The sequence below is a fragment of the Elaeis guineensis genome, chromosome 3 (genome assembly GCF_000442705.2).
Source record: "Elaeis guineensis isolate ETL-2024a chromosome 3, EG11, whole genome shotgun sequence".
Lineage (NCBI taxonomy): Eukaryota > Viridiplantae > Streptophyta > Magnoliopsida > Arecales > Arecaceae > Elaeis > Elaeis guineensis.
This window is the reverse complement of record NC_025995.2, coordinates 119,158,447-119,179,349: the sequence shown is the minus strand read 5'-3', so window position 1 is coordinate 119,179,349 and position 20,903 is coordinate 119,158,447. Positions and strand designations below refer to the sequence as shown.

The 20,903-nt window shown below is 37.5% G+C and overlaps 1 protein-coding gene and 1 non-coding gene across 3 annotated transcripts in view; both read right to left on the bottom strand.

Annotated features, from left to right (window-relative positions):
- Window positions 1-1,132: 1,132 nt before the first annotated feature.
- The window catches only part of LOC105040544 (homeobox-leucine zipper protein ATHB-15), a 42,875-nt gene continuing 23,104 nt past the window's right edge, over window positions 1,133-20,903 (bottom strand). Inside the window, exons 16-18 of one of the 2 annotated variants that reach the window (XM_010917107.4) lie at window positions 12,885-12,990; window positions 1,965-2,114; window positions 1,133-1,458 (exon numbers count right to left, since the gene is read on the bottom strand). In XM_010917107.4, the coding sequence (XP_010915409.1) occupies window positions 1,312-1,458; window positions 1,965-2,114; window positions 12,885-12,990 (403 nt within the window). In that variant the 3' untranslated portion in view covers window positions 1,133-1,311. Of the gene's footprint in view, window positions 1,459-1,964; window positions 2,115-12,883; window positions 12,991-13,276; window positions 13,358-20,903 lie in introns of those variants that run through there. The other variant, XM_073254631.1, reaches the window with a different exon arrangement.
- LOC114914045 (small nucleolar RNA R71) lies at window positions 19,178-19,283 on the bottom strand. Its single transcript, XR_003800478.1, has one exon. It is a non-coding gene; the product is annotated as a small nucleolar RNA R71 (small nucleolar RNA).

The window sequence follows — 20,903 nt, the reverse complement described above, 5'->3', positions numbered from 1 at the left end:
GATCAGGAAGTCTAGATTGGATCTCTCTCATCTCCTCCATTTTGGCCATCTTCAGCCCCTGGTCATCTACGCTCAGTCAAAACAACTCCATTTAGTGACTAGTTTATCTCATCAATCACTTGTTGTAAAACTTTCCTTTTCCCACTCCTTGTATACCTCCTTATCTTTCTGTGTACTTACTTGATTTCATCATCTTAATGAAATCCACGAGTGAGCCTTGCCCTCCCTCGCCAAGGAAAAAGAAAAGTTGGCCGCCCTCAACCTACAGAGAGTGAGACTCGGCAAGGACCCCCAGCTTCGGCTTTTATTGGCAGGATTTTGAAGAGTACTTCATCTTGGAAGCGCACAGGGCCAGGGAATGTATCAGAAGCCATTGGAAACCATGCAAAGGCTCTATTCCGCCTCTTAAGCACCTTTCTTTCCAAAACCTGTCATCTTCTCTTTTTTATTATTATTATTTTATTATTTTTTTTTTTCAGAGAGCCGTGGAGGAAAAGACGTCATTCCTTCTTTACTTTATCTCCCCCTCTTTTCAAGAGCAAGCGACAAAGCATCGTTCACGTGTATCTCTCTCTCTCTCTATATGTTTTTTTCCCAATTAGGCCTCATTGCTTCTTAACTCTCAGAGACGCTGATGGCGTTATGTGGGTACCAGGTGAAAGCCTCCGTGTGTGAAGCGGAAATTAGAATCCAGTTGTCGATGTTGATGTGCCGCTGGGTTTTAAAAAACATGCCACGGAGACGAGCAGCTTGGATAAGGGCCATGGATTTGTTTCAATAAGATACGATGTGCGATATGAGGACTGAGGTGTGGTAGGAAAGTTGGCATGACCACCTCATGCAGGACAAGTAAGGCGTTATGTGCGACATAATTTTGCCGAGATAAGAAAGTTGGGGGAAAATGTGAAAAACATCAGGAATCAGATATGTCTTGGAAAAAGTGATGAAGATCAACGACAAACCACTGTTTATGAGATTTTTTTTCAGCAATTTTATATGATTTCAGGCATTTTAATACTCTCCTTGTCCCTTTTTCTTCTCATTTGCACCTTTTTGTTTTTATTTTCATTTTTTTTTAATTTTTCTTTCACATATTTAACACGTGATGTATGCCAGTGGACTTAACAGCTAAAACAGATATCTTAGCCTAATTATATTGAGCAAGCCAAATACAACGTAAACATCTTAAACTAGAGAATCAAATAAGAAAACATCATGGTTTAGGTTTAGAAAGAGATAGCCACCAATCGAGACATAGAGAAAGATAAATAAGTGCCTTAACTTTTATATGTTCTTATATTGAAAGACTAGCTAGACGAAGGACCAATTAACAAACATGAAGCAGATGCAGTGGGCTTCATCTTCATCATTCAGCACCTTCCAAGCCACTGCGCTGTCGTAAGAAACAGGCCTACCCATGCTTGAAATGCAAAGACCACCCTGAAGGCATGCAAAACCCTGCACACACACAAAAAAAAAAAAAGAAAAAAAAAGTGATTTTTTTGTTTTTTTTTTTTTGAGTAAGCAAAATTTTTGAATACATGTGTGCATTTCTTTTAGAACAGGATGCTTAGAAGTGGACATAGGACTCCACAGATGCAATCCAATCATTTAGGCCAGAAGCCCCAGATTTGAGGTGTTGCACCATGTAGTTATTCTCCAACGAAGTTTGGTATAACATTCACCACATAAAGGCAAGGTCCTGCATGACAACCAAAAGCCCAACACTCGGGATTGGGTGACTGCCAAAACTTTCTCAGCATCAGACATGCTCATGTGAGCAGGCCTCTGACAGCCAATGAAATATCCAAGACTGGTACCTACTTCTATCTCAGAAGCTTCAAGGATAATACATATCATTTCTGTATTTTTTTCCCCCTTCAGGATCTTCTGAATCTTCTTAAACTATATATTATAATTTTATGCAGAAATGCTAAAATTATTTGCCAAAGAAGATCATGAACCTGCTGCATTATATGAGGGAACTCCGTGCAGAGAGTCTTCCTTCCTTGGTCATCAAATATCTTTTCCAGAGTAATGTCTTGCAAGGCAACCAAGGTAGTCTCAAGCATATCAAGACCAGCCTGGTTTGCAAATGTGAAAACTGGCATTGCCTGTAACAAAGTGATATACAGAATCTACAGCATTATTAACAGTTAAAGAGCCAATGGTTAATAAGAAAATATAATATATATAAACAATTGCAGGCGCATTTCTTCCTAGCCAAGTAGTTATAGAAGGTGAAAAATACACAAGATTTTACCTTAACATTACCACATGTCAACTTGGCTAAATTTCATCTTTCATTATAGGCATAACTAACTTCTTGATCCATTTCCTTTTTCCCTTATTTGATAGATAAGTTAGTAAATTTAATTAGGCATACTGTAGTCTAAATTTAGATTAGAAATTACTATAAAGCTCTACAGATGAACTCATGCCCGGTCCATACAGCAGACACCCCTTTCCATCCTCCATTAGTCTTAGGCAAGACCATTGGCACCCTCAATAGCTACTCGTCCTTGCATCCTCACTGTCAACCTCTTACACTAAAAAGAACACTTCAAGGCCTATCAAAAGTAAATTTGCCAATAAAAAGAACACTGTCAACCTCACTGTCAACCTCTTACACTAAAAAGAACACTTCAAGGCCTATCAAAAGTAAATTTGCCAATAAAGCCCATCAAACACTCGAAGTTTAATTTATAATACAACATTGTGGTCTTACAAATAATATAAACACGAATAATGCTTATGCTTTACAACATCAACTACAGCTCGTTGTCGGCCAAAAAATCAACATTAGACATTGTAAAGTTAAACACACAAACCATCCACTCCACTAACCAAGACAACAACAAAACGTCCCACAACTAAAGCTCCCCCGCCAAGGGGCCCTACTCTGTCATAAGCAACCAAATCGATTATTTTCCATCTTTTATTTTGTAACATCCATTTCACATTTTATGGCCCATGGCTAATCTAGGAGGAAAATATTCTTCCATTCAACATTGTCTTTCTATGAAGGAAATTGGACTTAAACTAGAATACACCCATAGCATCACATACTTTGAATTCTTCAACAGTTCTAGTAGTCAGTACTTCATGCTCAAACAGCATCAAATTTTCTGTTGCATGCAAATCATGCAAACACTGGTTGTGGACTTACTGGTATTAATTTGCAACTCATGCTCCTTACATCAAAATTTCAGCTCAGGAAGCTATTGAGTAGTTCGGCAAAAAGCAAAACAGATGAAGTCGAACATGTCTAGGAGTCAATTCCAAATCCATTTGGTTATTTCCAAAGTACAATATATGACTTACATTGTCTCCATTCTTCATTTACACGCTGTAAATATGATTATTTAATCTCCTAGATTATGATGTATTTCTTGCTTAACTACAAGCATAACCTTCCATCCCAGAATCAGCCACTAATTGCAGGTGGATCAAAGACTCTTGCATAAGCAGGGAAGGGAAACAAAAAACCTACAGGGACCATCATAAAACTGTAGAAGATGGTGAGCCTTGAGCAGGACCTCAAAGGTTCAAAATACTACAGAAATTCTCAAATTCTTGTATTCCTCATTAGAAGGTAATTCTTTAAATAAAAACCTTCCCAAGTCCGGAACCATTCCAAAAGTTTGAGCCCGACAGCCATTGGAAGCAAGCACCATTGCATCCCCTCCACAACCCCCAACCCAACCACCCCCACCACCCCCCCCCCCCCCAACCCCAAAAACCACACCAAAAAAAAAAAAATGGAAGAAAAAGAAGGAAAAAAAACCAGCACCCTATTCAGTTGTTCATGAGTATATGTATTGTACTTTCCTACTCTCCCAATTCTCATCCATTATCTTTTTTGCCATATTTTGCCTTTTAAACCTCTCTCTTTTGTTTTCCCCTTTCCTTTTGTCAAGATAACTCTTTGTTTTACAGATCTTTATGGACTTTTTAAAGTATACCCTAAGCCCCTGGAGGCCTGCACTTCCCATGGGACTTCCATACACTAGATAGAGGACGTGTTTTCCAATCAGCAAAATCATTTCATATAGCTACATGTGGAGTTTCTGAAGTTTATCCAATCCCCAATGCATCCTAAATACTAAATGAGATGGTGAATTAAAAATTGGTGAGCACAAAATGTCCAATAGAAATGTAACACCCCGGCCCAAAAAGCGGGAGTCTTCTTCCACCCAAATCACCGGTGGAGAGGTTGAATCCGAGGCGGATTCGACCTCCCCTACACCCTATAAAACCCCTCTTTCTTCTCCTTCTTTCCATGGCTCGCACACCTTGCCGGCCATCGGGATCGTCGGAAAAACTCATGAAAAAGGTAAGACCCTGTTTTTCCCTGTTCGATCGAGCCCTTTCCTCCTTTTTCCGACCGCCGGCACCGCCGTTTGCGGCATCTTATCCCTAGGACAGCACCGCCATCCCTCTATCTCTCTTCCTCGAGAGTTCTCGACCGCCGGCAATCGGCCAATGACCGGAAATCATGAAGAAAGGGGACGGATCCCCTGTTTTTCGAAAAAAAAAAAAGGGAGAAAGCTCGCTGGCCAAACCTAGTCGCCGGCCAGCTTGCATGGTCGGCCGCCGTTGCTGGACCTCCGACCAAGTCACCCTCTCGCCGAAGCCCGGGCCACCAAGGGAGACCTCATCGGTCTTCCCCTGTTTCGGCCTAAGGGAGGCCGTGGGAAGAAAAGGAAAAAGAAAGAAAAAAAAAAGGAGAAAGAAGAAAAAAAAAAGAGAAAAATAAAAATAAAGAAAACAAAAATAGAAAGAAGAAGAAGAGAGAGAAATTTTCTCTCTCCTCTCCCTCCTTTCTCTCTCTTTTCTCTCTCTCCTCTCTCTACTTTCTCTCTCCAATTTTTCTCTCTAGATTCTCTCCCTATTTTCTCTCTCTAGATCTTTCTCTTTTTGTGGATTTTATCTCTCTAGAATCTTTCTACCCTCTCTCTGATTGCATCACAGACCTTAGGATATATTTGAAATAAAAATATGATGAATTGAGATTGCTCCGAAATTCGTGCAGTAGATCTGATCCCAGTCCGATCCTATTCGCAATTTGTAACACTTGATTCATATTGAGTCATCCTGATAGGACCTCTGATGGTCTCGACCATGATTGCCTCATCGGAAGGATACGAAGATTCTCTCTCTACTTTCTCTCTCTAGAATTTTCTCTCTTCATGAATTTTCTCTCTCTAGAAGTCTTATGGATCAGTGGAGGATCCTGATACATAGACAAATCCTAATTTTGATTAATCCTAAGAGAGATCCTCGATTTGTGTATTAGGATCAATTATCGATAATTTCTCTATATGTGATTTTTATATTGATCAGGGTTATGAAGAGATGATTGTCTGCATATGATATCGAGTGAAATATTTTGTTAAAGAAATTCATAAATCAAAGAAGAACATTTATTCTATGCTTGGATCAGTCACCGGTAAAGGTAAGAATCCCTGTACATGATCACTATTATATATATGCTATTTTACTGTTGGTTTTGCATCATCAGATTTGAGATCGATGAATTTATTATACCTGAGATACTGTTATTTGATTTGAGCATGAGTATATTATATCAATATATATGTATCAGAGATTGATGGCATGATTATATGGATATGACATATCTGAATTGATCATAATGCAAGACAGAATTGATTTGATGAAATCAATACATAATGATTAAATGAAAAAGAAAGAGATGTATGGTATGGACTAGCCTTGTCATGTGGAACAGCCCACCAGGAGCTTATGCCTGGGACAGCCCCCACTGGCTTACAGGTGGATCAGCCGGCCAGGAGCTTATGCCTGGGACAGCCTCTCACGGGCTTTGGTACGTGGGACAGCCGGCCAGGAGCTCATCCTGGGACAGTCTTGAAAGACTTTTTAAGTGGATTCGATCCGGATGGTGACTGAGGTATAGACTTGGATAGTCCAGAACCAGAAAGAAAATGTTAAAAATCATGTGATTATGAAAGGAGAAATGAAAGATAAGACATGAAATAATTGTTGAATAAAAGGAGTTTCACCTGTTAACATATGATGATGCATTTATTTTAACAAGACAGAAAATTTATGAATGTTTGCATTATTCTAGACATTGAACATGAGATTTTATATTTTATTGTTTATCCTTATTTTCAGACTATATTACTATATCAGTGTGATATGGGAATTCTTACTGGGTTGTAAAGCTTACACCCCTTTATCTTTCTTTTCTTCTCAGAGTTACAGGATGTCCATAGTTGGCTATGGTATGGATTTGTGAGTGAGCGGATGCATAATAGAGTACCGTTGATACTTGATCAGAGGATTAAAGAAATGTTAATTGTAATTATGCAAGTTCTATGAATTATTATTGAAATTAAATATTATGGTTGTTAAGATTGTAATGATTTAATTTGGCCTTGCATATTCTTTAGGGCTTGCTCTAAAGAGTGTGCGGCCATCACGTATCCGACCCGGGTGTTGGGTTCGGAGCGTGACAGAATGGTATCAGAGCATAGGTTATGATCATTAGGGATTATGATATAAGTGATTAGAATATTACAGAGTGATATTAGAGCTTAGGTTATGATCATTAGAAATTACGATATAAATGATTAGGATGTGATAGAATAATATCAAAGCTTAGGTTAAAGATCACTAGAGATTATGAAGAGATATTAAAACTTTATGTAAGATCAGTAGGATGTGACAGAGTGGCATTTGAGCTTAGAGCTTAGGTTACGTTTATTCGGAGACAATGATACAAGTAATTAGGATATGACAGAACAGTACTAGAGCCCAAGTTTAAGGTCACTAGGGATTGTCATATAAGTGATATCAAAACTTTGGGATTATAATCACTAAAGTATGATTGATAATATCAGAGTTTAAAATTTTGATCATTAAAGGTATGATAGAATGATATTAGAGTTTAGGTTATGATCACTAGAAAATATGATTTAAGTGGTATTTGAGTTTAAGGTTATAATTATTCAGAATTGTAATTTTAGTGATATCTGAACTTAAGTTATAATCATGAGGAATATGATAGATATAAAAGAGAAGATTCAATATTTAGATTTCGAATCAATAGATATTAAGATGAAATTTATGTATAAGTGGCATATGATATCTATAATAGAATTGACGAGTTATATCTTAGATTTCAATTAGTAAGGTTGACCTAAGTATGAAAAGAGTTGACCTTGGAATGAAGTGGGAGGTATTGATAAGTTATGTTGAGTATACTAGATGATTTTGGAATGTTAAACTTATATAATTGAAGATTATGATACTTTTCTAATTTCGATGATAATTGTCTGATGCGTTATGAATTTTGGATTTATCAAAAGAAAGTTAATTAGGGTATGGTCTAAGAAGAAATTCCATCATATGAGAGAAAAATATTTTTGAGTATTGAACCTACAAGAGGATCATATATGAAACTCAATTTTAAATGAAAAATATACTTGAATTTTATTATGAGAATATGAGATACACATCTTGGTGAAATCTTTGGTTACTCAAAATATCATAATCTGAATATGATTCTTTGATCTTTCAAGTTGCATTGAATTTCAAGTCAAAAGCTTACTTTTCTAAGTGGATCAAAAGTTTTTTTATATTGTTGTTAAATTAAAGAAGAAAATTTATTTTGTCAGAGTATGATATACAGGTTATGATGAAATCTTTAATAATTCGTATTACTATCTTTGGATTAAATTTTTTTTTAATTTTTCTTGTGATTGTTGAAGATGGTGAAGTGTATTAATTATTCAAGTCAAAGTTTGAATTTTTTTTTTTTAAATTGAACTAAGACATCTTGCTAGTGTTAAATTTTGAATGACTTATACAAGGGATAAGATTTTGTATGGATTTATCGATTAATATTAAGGGTTGTGATGAAGAGAGCTCTATAAGAAATAATCAAGTTGATTCTACTTAAGGATGTTGGCTTGAGTTCTTTTAGTTGTCAATTTAGAATTAATTCTTTTAAAAAAGAAGATTGATTTAGAAATTATCTAAATGATTGTAAGGTAAATCTAAGATTAACTCCAATTAATTCTAGACATGTTGGATTCTTGAAAAGTGATGAAACTTATACAATGATTTCAAATATAGGAAGTAGATCAAGATTTAATTTTTATATGCTATGTCCAAAGGTAGTAAAGATAAAGAAACTTAAAATTTTGCTCAAAGTTTTATATGAAATTTGAAGGTTAGATCCATCCTGGATTGATCTAACATATAAAGATATTTTATCTTTGATAGACTTATATAATTTGATAAATTAAGATCAGAGTGCGCAGCAAAAGCGTGATGATTTGAATTGATAAGAAATATTAATCTTTTAAATCAAAAGATATTATGATGAAATACATTAGTTGCAAATAAGGAAGGATTTTATTGATAAGGAAAGGATGCTACAGATTTTGATCTAATCTGATCATAGCCAGATAATTGTAGATAATGCCAAGAAATCCTAGATATCTCAAGTTTATTAACAGCTTGATAGTTCTGTTATTAGTTCAAACTTAGAATATCCTGACATAGATCTCATTTTTTTAAAATTTAATATTGTTACTTAAACTGATATAGAAGATTGAGATTTTTCTTAAGATGAGAGTCTATATATAAAATTTGTTGGAAGATCAAGTGAAGAAAGAAATCGATGATTGTGAAGAGTGCCCGATGTTTGACCTTTATTTATTTTCTATCAAGGGTAGTCTGAGATAATTATAAATTTCGAGTGAAATGTATTAGACAAATAACGGTGGTATATTAATACAAGTTCAAAATATTACAGTTCTTCAAAAAGTTGATAAATCAATAAGAAGGGATGAGTTTAAAATTTCAAATAATTTTGTTATAACAAGATTATGAGAAATAATAATATATAAGACATTATTGTCAGCTTGAGAATGACATGAAGAATGTATACTTTGGAATATATCTCAAACAACATAACTTAATTTCGAGGACGAAATTATTTGAAGGGGAGAGAATGTAACACCCCGGCCCAAAAAGCCCAAAGCCTTACAAAAAAAAAAAATGGAATGAAGAAGACTCCTGCTGGGAGTCTTCTTCCACCCAAATCACCGATGGAGAGGTTGAATCCGAGGCGGATTCGACCTTCCCTACACGCTATAAAACCCCTCTTCCTTCCCCTTCTTTCCGTGGCTCACACACCCTTGCCGGCCATCGGGATCGTCGGAAAAACTCATGAAAAAGGTAAGACCCTGTTTTTCCCTGTTCGATCGAGCCCAATCCTCCTTTTTCCGACCGCCGGCACCACCGTTTGCGGCATCTTATCCCTAGGACAGCACCGCCATCCCTCTATCTCTCTTCCTCGAGAGTTCTCGACCGCCGGCAATCGGCCAATGACTGGAAATCATGAAGAAAGGGGACGGATCCCCTGTTTTTCGAAAAAAAAAAGGGAGAAAGCTCGCCGGCCAAACCTAGTCGCCGGTCAGCTTGCATGGTCGGCCGCCGTTGCTGGACCTCCGGCCAAGTCACCCTCTCGCCGAAGCCCGGGCCACCAAGGGAGACCTCATCGGTCTTCCCCTGTTTCGGCCTAAGGGAGGCCGCGGGAAGAAAAGGAAAAAGAAAGAAAAAAAAAAAGAGAAAAAAAAAAAAGAGAAAAAAAAATAAAGAAAACAAAAATAGAAAAAAGAAGAAGAAGAAGAGAGAGAAATTTTCTCTCCTCTCCCTCCTTTCTCTCTCTTTTCTCTCTCTCCTCTCTCTACTTTCTCTCTCCAATTTTTCTCTCTAGATTCTCTCCCTATTTTCTCTCTCTAGATCTCTCTCTTTTTGTGGATTTTATCTCTCTAGAATCTTTCTACCCTCTCTGATTGCATCACAGACCCTAGGATATATTTGAAATAAAAATATGATGAATTGAGATTGCTCCTAAATTCGTGCAGTAGATCTGATCCCAGTCCGATCCTATTCGCAATTTGTAACACTTGATTCATATTGAGTCATCCTAATAGGACCTCTGATGGTCTCGACCATGATTGCCTCATCGGAAGGATACGAAGATTCTCTCTCTACTTTCTCTCTCTAGAATTTTCTCTCTTCATAAATTTTCTCTCTCTAGAAGTCTTATGGATCAGTGGAGGATCCTGATACATAGACAAATCCTAATTTTGATTAATCCTAAGAGAGATCCTCGATTTGTGTATTAGGATCAATTATCGATAATTTCTCTATATGTGATTTTTATATTGATCAGGGTTATGAAGAGATGATTGTCTGCATATGATATCGAGTGAAATATTTTGTTAAAGAAATTCATAAATCAAAGAAGAACATTTATTCTGTGCTTGGATCAGTCACCGGTAAAGGTAAGAATCCCTGTACATGATCACTATTATATATATATGCTATTTTACTGTTGGTTTTGCATCATTGATTTTGCATCATCAGATTTGAGATCGATGAATTTATTATACCTGAGATACTGTTATTTGATTTGAGCATGAGTATATTATATCAATATATATGTATCAGAGATTGATGGCATGATTATATGGATATGACATATCTGAATTGATCATAATGCAAGACAGAATTGATTTGATGAAATCAATACATAATGATTAAATGAAAAAGAAAGAGATGTATGGTATGGACTAGTCTTGTCATGTGGAACAGCCCGCCAGGAGCTTATGCCTGGGACAGCCCCCACTGGCTTACAGATGGATCAGCCGGCCAGGAGCTCATGCCTGGGACAGCCCGCCAGGAGCTTATGCCTGGGACAGCCTCTCACGGGCTTTGGTACGTGGGACAGCCGGCCAGGAGCTCATCCTGGGACAGTCTTGAAAGACTTTTTAAGTGGATTCGATCCGGATGGTGACTGAGGTATAGACTTGGATAGTCCAGAACCAGAAAGAAAAGGTTAAAAATCATGTGATTATGAAAGGAGAAATGAAAGATAAGACATGAAATAATTGTTGAATAAAAGGGGTTTCACCTGTTAACATATGATGATGCATCTATTTTAACAAGACAGAAAATTTATGAATGTTTGCATTATTCTGGACATTGAACATGAGATTTTATATTTTATTGCTTATCCTTATTTTCAGACTATATTACTATATCAGTGTGATATGGGAATTCTTACTGGGTTGTAAAGCTCACACCCCTTTATCTTTCTTTTCTTCTCAGAGTTACAGGATGTCCATAGTTGGCTATGGTATGGATTTGTGAGTGAGCGGATGCATAAATAGAGTACCGTTGATATTTGATCAGAGGATTGAAGAAATGTTAATTGTAATTATGCAAGTTCTATGAATTATTATTGAAATTAAATATTATGGTTGTTAAGATTGTAATGATTTAATTTGGCCTTGCATATTCTTTAGGGCTTGCTCTAAAGAGTGTGCGGCCATCACGTATCCGATCCGGATGTTGGGTTCGGGACGTGACAAGAAAGGTAGTTTTATTTTTATGCAGCTAATTTTTGTTTCAAATTATTTAAGATTTATGGATTTGAAATAACATTACTATGCATGAGTCAACAAAAGGAAGACTCAAGTACTTTTACAATGAAACGCAAATCCTGTGCATACTAATTTTTGGAATACCATAATTATTTTCTCATCAATACATACATCCAAATAAGTTCTCTATAATTGACCAAACCTTCCAAAGCATTGGACAGCACGCATTCTAGCTCAGATGTGCAAAAAGGAAAATAGCTTATTTAATCTACAAAAGGCAGCTAGTTCGTTCCCTAAGCTGTTAAAAGTCCTTAAGTCATAAATGACAAGTCAAAGAATCATATGCCCTAACCCTCGACAAATAGTCTTGAAGAACTGCAACAACAAGCACTGCAGAATAAAGAGCAAGAAAACACGACCACTGATCAACCTACTATCTCAGACATGTGCATATAAAGATTTTAACCACCCTACAATAGGCCCTTATTTTATGTCTAGCTGCATATGGTGCACTCTGTTGATATTCTTGTACCTCTTGCTCCAAGCCCACTTATGGTGATTGTGGAGTACCCAAGTTTCTCTTCCAGAAAGCACAAGCTTGTCCAAGATTGTGACCCACCATCTTCCATGGATATTAAATTAAAGGATGGCTTCAGTACTTTTGTGCCAACACCTTTTATAGAACCCTCTAAATTCCAAAAAAACTTATAATTTCATTCTAAAATTTCATATCTATTTCAAAGTGGAAGCCATCTGGATTCCTGAATTTGTTACTCTGCTCAGAAACCACATAAGGATTTCTTTTTCTTTCCTTTAGCTTACAATCACCCATTCCAATCATCTTGTCCCATGCTAAGAAAGCAACTAATAGGTTATGATCTATTAACGATCTCACTCATCCTCTTGCAAGCTCAATTGTAGGACTATTAATTGATAGCAGCTAACAATTTTATAATTACATCACTCATGTGTCCTCCTATGTCTTGAACTAGTAACTGCCATCACATGGAGCTATTAACTGTTTTTGCTGTCCTTTTTGATATGATTAACTTGTCAGCTTTATCCCAAAATTCAGCAATTTTTTTGTACTATACTCTCAAGTCTCAACTCCTTCCCTTTTAGTGTTCTCCCATTCAATGACTTAATTTGTGCAGCAATATTGAATCTAAGCATAATTTTTCCAAAGTGATCATCATTTCACTCCTTAAACTAACTTGAAGAAACTGTTCTTAAATTGGAGTTTGTCACCCTTGTAGACGTACTCAAAATGAGAAGCAATATGTCTGCTATGAAAAAACACTCTTCAGAGTATAAGCAGGCACTAGTGTGCAAGAATACGCATGATATGCTTATCTCAGATATAACATGGAAACTTGATGTAACCATCAGAAGTAGATTGATAATTTCAGTAACATAAAGCATGGAAGTGCAAACCTTCAAAGAACAGCAAATAATAGCATCTGAGTGATGCCAAAGTATTTTGAGAAGTGATTCACTGCCTTCAGTAGTAGTTTTAAGGAGCTCCACTCCAGAATGACCCCTGTACAAAGATAACACAGTAGCTGAAAAATTGCAAGTATACTTTTCTGTGATAAATTTATTAAATATCACAGCACACTTGGGACATTATTCTTAAGCAACCTATGGAAATACAATATGAACTTTTGAAGATCTACACTTACATACTACCAGTACAGAAACTTACTGGAAGCTCTCTATATGCCAGATGGGTATGAAATAGAACAAAGTTTTTTCTTTAAAAAAAATAAAAAAAGAAAAAATTCTTCTTTAGAACCCATGCTATTGAAACCTAATATTTTGATCACCTCGGTAAGGAACAAATGCAGAGATGAAATCATCTGTGTCTCTCAGCCACAACTGAAAGCTGAAACGATCTGGAAAGAATCCTATATTTCGAGCTCTTGGTTAATATTCAGGAACAAAGAAATCAATAAAAAAAGTAAATATATTCAAATCTAGATTATTTCAAGGCTTTTTTTTTGAGATAAAATAATTTGAAAACCCTTTTAACTTGTAAAAAAGGGAGTCCAAGAACTCCTGGCTGGTATGTTGATACTCTTGGCTGCTATCTTTGGGATATATTATTTATATCAGCTGAAACAACAAGGAACAAAAATTTATATATCATATTGGATGAGTACTTGAAACTGATACCAAACCTAACATTTAGACACAAACAAAAAACTTCTTTAGAATTTTTTAACTTTTACTGCTAACCGATTTTCAGATAATTTGAATAGCAACTTTTGTTGCAACATGCTTTTCAGGAAAATAATGTGAAGCAAAATTGATAGGCATACCCATTTAGACAAGACAAATAATGAAGCATTATCTAGTAATAGATTTGTTAACTTACCCACTAGATCCCAAAAGCATAAGCTGATAAAAGGTTGGGCACATGCATATTCAAGACAAACTAAAGTCCCTTGCCTATCCGACGTGAGACATCCCACTCTCCAACACCCCCTCACACATAGAGAATGCTGCAGGACAAACCCAAAGAAGGGCAACACATGGAGAATGCCGCAGGACAAACCCAAAGAAGGGCAACACATGGAAAGCAAGAGGGGAGAACAAAGTGAAATGAATGGTTAACTCTAATAACATATTAACAATCTAAACCAAAAGCTTGAGCTGATAGGAGGATGGGCCCATGTAGATTTAAGGCCACCTAAAGTCCCTAGCAAGGCTCGCCATCTCAGTGCCACACTCCATACCAGTACCATCCTATTATAGTGTCGAAACAAGATACTATACAGTGAGATTTAGCATATCGAGTGTTGGTACGATACAATGCCATTACCAGTTTGGTACCGGTATGGTAATAGTATGGTACCAACCAGTACCACAAACCTTGGTCCTTAGCCTATTAGATGTTGGACTATCTGCTCTACAACAAGATTGGCATCTTTGCTAAAAATTGGTGTACAATTCTTTGACCATTCTGTTGTACCTAGCAATTTCTCATTTGCCAAAAGATAGTGGAAGACATTTTCTTTTATACAGGAATAAGCAAATCTTTTATCAAATGATGTTACTATGAAATAGCTGACTTTGAATCAAATAAAAAAAACATCCACACAGCTCTTAGATTTCTTGCATGTGTGCATTCACTGCATATTCAACAACCATAAAGGTGTCTCAGATGACACCACCATCGCCAGTCCAAAGCACAAATGAGAAAGGTGGATGATTGATGTGGGTTTACAACTAGTCATAAAAACATGCCGATAACTATGAAATATATATATATATATATATATATATATATATATATATATATATTTGATAATCAGAAAGGTGTTTCATGTTTGAGTAGACAAATAGTTATGTCATGCATATTACTTCTTGCATATTACCATGACACCATCATCCTAAATTTTTTATTGCTGTGTCCCGTGTGATGCAGGACAAGAAGAGAATTAGAGTTATAGAAAGGGAAGAGGGCGAGAAAGAGGGGAAATAAGATGATCAAACTTGGTCTCAACTAAGGTTTTGAATACCGCTACCGATGACTGTTCCGGCCAGCTGACGGGACGGTCCGACACGGCCCCGTACTAGATCGGACTGGCGCGAACTGATGAAGAGAGGAAGGGATGAATCAGGGAGGAGAAAAAGAGAGAAAGAGAGGAACAGAGAGGAGGGGAGGGAAGGAGGTTGAGACGGTGGATGATCAACACATGAATTGATACATTAAAAACACTCAAATCATCATCAATTAAGTTGTACTAGTTTGAATTTGATGCTTCCCAACTTATTTTGCAGGAAATTAGAAGATTGGGTTCAATTAGCATCAATTTGGTCTAATCTAGCTTGAACTCAAGTGCACCCAGGAGCCATAAAGGAGATCCAAGGGCTTCCATTAAAATGCCATAACCAATGGTGGAGATCTAGGCACCTAAGATGAAGATCTAGGGCAAAAAGAAATCAATGGTTGAGAAAAAATTAGTGAAGATCTAAAGGCCATCAATCCCTGGAACACTCTCACACGGATTCATGAAGAAATTAAAGGCTAGGAACCAAGCTCACCATCATCCAAGGGTCCACAATCATGGCGCCAAGAGGGGAGCTTTAATAGAAGGTATTTATGAAGAAACCAAAGTGTGAACATAGCTTAAAGATTAAGGGTCCAGACTAGAAGATCATCTTTCACATGGATCCAAGTGTGAATGTAAATAATCAATTAACAAAGGAGAACCAACCCAACAAGCATCCAAGGGCTGACATTGATGGCGCCTAGCATGGAGCTTAAATGGAAGAATTTGAGGGAGAATTAAAGAAGAATTTAGATTCTAACAAACTTGGAAATTCTTCAATGAAGCAAACATAGAAATTCATCAAGGATCAATCCAATGGACAAGATCTTTTGCTTCCACATCCAAGGGCCCTTAATCTTTGCGCCATAACCCTTCTAACCCTAATCCCCACATCTATCTAAAGCCCCTTGGCCGGCCATATGAAAGGAGATAAGCTTCTCCACGTCCAAGTCCTAGGTCCCCATGTCCACAGCTTCAAAGCCCCTCCACGCCAACCCTTTTCTACTTCAAAACGCTAGCTGGCCCTAGGACCTTTTCCTCCTCCAAAACCCAGCCGTCCAAATCCTTACTCCTTCCCCTCAAAACCCTAGAAACCCCACATCCAAAGCCTAAGGAAAATCAGCCACCCAAGCCTCCCTTCTCACGCCTCCTTCAGCCTTTCTTCTTCCACCAAAAATCCAGCAAGCCTACTTCCTCTTCCATCTTTCAAACCAATCAACCCTAAGCCCTCTTCTTCTCCATAAAACCTCTCCTCCTGCTCTTGATCCCTTTTCCAAGCCGTTGGAAGGAAGTCCTTAGAAGTCTAGGATGAAGGGTTCATCGAGAAGTATCCCCATGACCGGCTAGTCGTCACATCTCAGGAAACTGCTGTAACTTGTCTAGACAGTGTTCTTCCTTTTTAAATCTTTTGTATTATCTTTTTGATATACAATAAAGACTTGCTTTTCATGCTTTATATCTTTTGTCTTTATTCTACTTTGCATAAATAAGAATTTTATTCTAAAATAATTTATGACCCTTGGAACGAGCCGTGATCTACGGATACGGTTCGTGCTCTTGAGATAGATTATCTTTAGATAAAATTTCTTCTATCATTGTATCTAAACAAGTTTGACTAGCCTATAACTTTAAGTAATGGGCCCTGATCCAAAGGTACGGATCGTGCTCTCTAAGATAAATTATATCTTTATTGATTAGATACCAATCCAAGATATGTTAAGAAAGGTACCAGCTGTCTAATAAAAAAGCAATTGAGATCCTGAGAATCCATCTTCATATTTGAAATCAAACTTTATTTAGTTCTTTATTTACTTGCTTTTTTGTTTAATAGTCTCTTAATCAAGATTTCTCATACCGTGCCGAACCGGTCGGTACACCCCGTATCGTACCAAACCGGTGGGAAACCGACACGATTCGACTGGTAAATTCGGTACATGAGCGATACGAAAAGAAAAAAGAGAGAAAGTGAGAAAGAGAGAGAAAAGAGGAGGGGGAGGGAGGTGGGAGCTGTCGGAGGCCGACGGTGGCCGACTGCGGTCGTCGGAGGGCTTCCGAGCCCCGTATCGCCCAATAGGGCTTTCAAGAGAGCGAGAAAAAGAGAGAGAGAACGCTCGGAGGGAGAGCGAGGGACCTATCGGACGGACGGTGCCTCCGTCATGAGGACTTCGGTGGTCAGCGAGCCGACGCCAACGGCGTGAGGGCAGTCGAGCGAGCGAAGCCCCTCCGCGGCTCCGCCCTCTTCTTTTTCGAAACAGACGACTGTCTGTTTTGATTTTTTATTTTTTTTTGTTTTAAACTTATGAAGTCGGCAACCTAGTTGCGGACTTAAGGAATTTTTTTAAAAAAATACAAAAATCGTGAAGCCGACAAACTATTTGCCGACTTCGCTTAAAACTAAGTTTTTTAAAAAAAATTACGAAACAGGGGTGACACCCCTGTTTCACGTCTGTGATGCCGCACGCGTGAACTGCGCCCTCCGACGACCACGACGGCCAGTCGGAGGTTGTCCGACGGCCCCGCCAGCTCCTTCCCCTCTCTCTTTTTTTTTCTTCCTCTTTCTCTCTCTATTTCTCTCTCTCTCTTTTTCTTTTGGTTCGGGTCTGCTTGTCTTCGTCGGTTCGGTACGGTACAAAACTGTATCGATCCATACCGTCGGTCGGCCGATACAGCCGGTGGTACCGGTTCAGCATACTTTGCTTTTAATTAATCAAGCTTTTATTCATTTTCAACTTAAAATTAAAATCACTCAACCATAATTAAATACGATCCTTGCGGATACAATCTCAACTCACACTATCTACATAATAGTGAGTTAATCTTTATTTTTGAATGCCTACGACAACGATCAAATTTTGGCACCGTTGTCAGGGATCGTGTTTTAGTTGCTTTGAGTTTATAAAAGAAAGAAAGAAAGAAGTCGTACATTGACACCTCATGAACTATTTAGGAGATCAGAGACCTAGCTACATAGCTACAAAACCTAACAAGTGAAGCCAACTAATTTAATTTTGATTGTGTGTCAACTAACTTGGACATCTTGATCTTTTGCATAACATCTTCATAAAACATCTTAAGGGCATAACCCATTAACCAAGATAAGGTGGGGATTTCATCATCTTTCTTTGGCCCAAAAATCACAATCCTTCGTATTGCATTGAGCTAAACCTTAACTTAAAATCAATTAGATGTTGATCCCTAAGGACTCTCGAGCTCAATAGGACAAGGAATCCTAAGAGTTGGATCAGATTAGGATTAGTCATTTTGACCAATGTCTAGGAAAGTGGTTCAGGGATAAGATCCTGAAAGAAGATGGTTATTTAATTGGTTCCGTTCGCTTACCTAGCCAATTTTAATTGGTGTCTAAGAAAAGCAACGTAGGGACCCCCACCAGCCTTATACTTGTCTAGCCAGTTGAGTGGCTAGTCTTTTACTTGGATTGCTCGAAGGCGACCTTGGAATACTTAGGAGCTGTCTAAATCCAGGACAACCCTTAGTTAGAATTGATTGCATAACTTGATTACTAACTCACAAACATTAAACCTAATAAAATTTTTTTCATCTATTTCTTAGATTTAGGACTCTCTAAGTTATCATCTTTAGAATTTCTTTCGTCGTTTTCTTTTATAAAAAAAATAAAAAAATCCTATAAAAATTAAAATTTTCTGTTTGCTCTAAGGTATAATTATAGGATTTATACTTGGATGCTGTTCATTACGACCCGAGATTTAACCCCTAGATCCTAAAATTGAAAGAACCCTTAGAGCCAACAGACCTAGAAACATGGACCGAAATTAGGAGAATAATCCACCCTAAGCAGTTGAAGGAGTACGTTACTCTTTCCATATATACCTACTCTCTTTGCATTCAAGTGCCTCCAGTTGAAACAGTTGAATATGAAATCAAGTCTAGTGTCATCCAAATGCTGCCATCTTTTTATGGACTTGCAAACGAGGACCCATACGAACATCTTGATGAATTCCTAAAAATCTACTCTACAGTTAAGATCCAAAATTTTTCTGACGATGCTCTCAAGCTAAAATTGTTCCCTTTTTCATTAAAGGATAAAGCCAAATATTGGCTAAACTCCTTATATACTATAACAATTTCAACTTGGGATCAACTTCAGAGGAAAATCCTTAAAAAATACTTCTCAATAGAAAAAAAACTAATCAAATAAGAAAAGCAATAACTAATTTTTCCTAGTTAGATGGGGAGATGTTTCATGAGACCTGGGAGAGGTTAAAATAATTAATTAGGAATTGCCCTCACCATGTTGTACCCAAATAGCAACTGATCTAGTGCTTCTATGATGGCCTGTCAGAGAAGCACTGACAAATGATTGATGCCTCCTGTAGTGGAACCTTCATGCTAAAAAATGAGCATGAAGCCTGGTAGCTTTTTGAAACATTGAGTGAAAATTCACTGCACCACATGTCTGCTGCCAGAAGAGATCCTCCCATGTTCGGACCTAAACAAAGTGGGATTTATGAAATTGATAGTTCAATGGATATCCACAGTAGAGTAGATGAATTATCTCAAAAATTAGATCGATTACTACAAGTGGTACCCACCAGCACCCCAGCCACACCTATGATAGATGTTTGTTCCATATGTTCGAGTCCTGCACATATTGTTTATGATTGTCCTCCTGCACCCCAATTTCCTGAGTTTATACATGAACAAGTAAACCAAGTACAAACTCAGAATAATTATAGACCAAGCCACAATCCTTACTCAAACACCTATAATCCAAGCTGGAGAGATTATCCAAATTTTTCATGGAAACCCCAACCTATGGTTAATCCGACTATTTACAGACCCAATTTTCAGGAGTCACAATATCGGAGCCCATCCTACTTTCAACACCAAAATATTCCTTAACCTTCTCCTAGTAACCATAGTTCAGCCTTTGAGGAGGTCTTAAAAATCTTAAAAAGACTAGAAGTCAACGCCCAAACCCTCCACTCCTGCACTCAATCGATAGTCAAGCTAGAGACCCAAATAGGTCAATTAGCTACATCTTCAGTAGGAGGGAGGACGAAAAACTGCTCAGTCAACCCGAGATTAATTCTAAAGGTCAATATAGGGCTAAAAATTTTAATGCCCACGAAACTTTTCTCGAACAGGCCAAATCTATCATGACTCTCAGGAATGGTAAGGTCATAGAACAACCAAGTGAAATCAAAAAGACCAAAACCAATGAGAAATTGATTGAATCTGAACCATCCAAAGATAAGGAGGACCTTGAGGCAAGGGATGAACCAACATCGTTAGCACCACCTCAATTACCTAAAGCTCCATTTCCAAGTGCACTAGAATCCCCTGCGCCATTCAATAAGAAGGGTAAACTAGATGAAATGTTAAAACTATTTAAACAAGTCCAAATTAATCTTTCCCTTCTAGATGCAATAAAACAGGTCTTGACCTATGCCAACTTTCTGAAAGATTTATGCATAAAAAAATGAAAATCTCGAACGCAAATTCCAAAAAGAATTTTCCTTACTGAACAGGTCAGTTCAATCTTCCAACATGCTACCTCACCTAAACTTAAGGATCCAAGTGTCCTTATCATCTCTTGTGTCATAGGAAATCTACATATTGAGAAAGCTCTATTGGATCCAAGGTTTAGTGTGAAACTTTTGCCTAGTTCAGTATATGATCTCTTTGGATTCGATGAGTTAAAACCCACTTCGGTAACCTTGCAATTAGCTGATAGATCCATTAAGGCACCGCGTGGGATGATCGAGAATGTTTTAGTAAGGGTAGAGGAGTTCTACTTTCCAGTTGACTTTCTGATCTTAGATATGGAGCATTCTGGCGATCCACGATAACTTTTCATAATTTTAGAACGATCCTTCCTAGCTACAACCAATGCATGTATTGATTGTAGGATCGG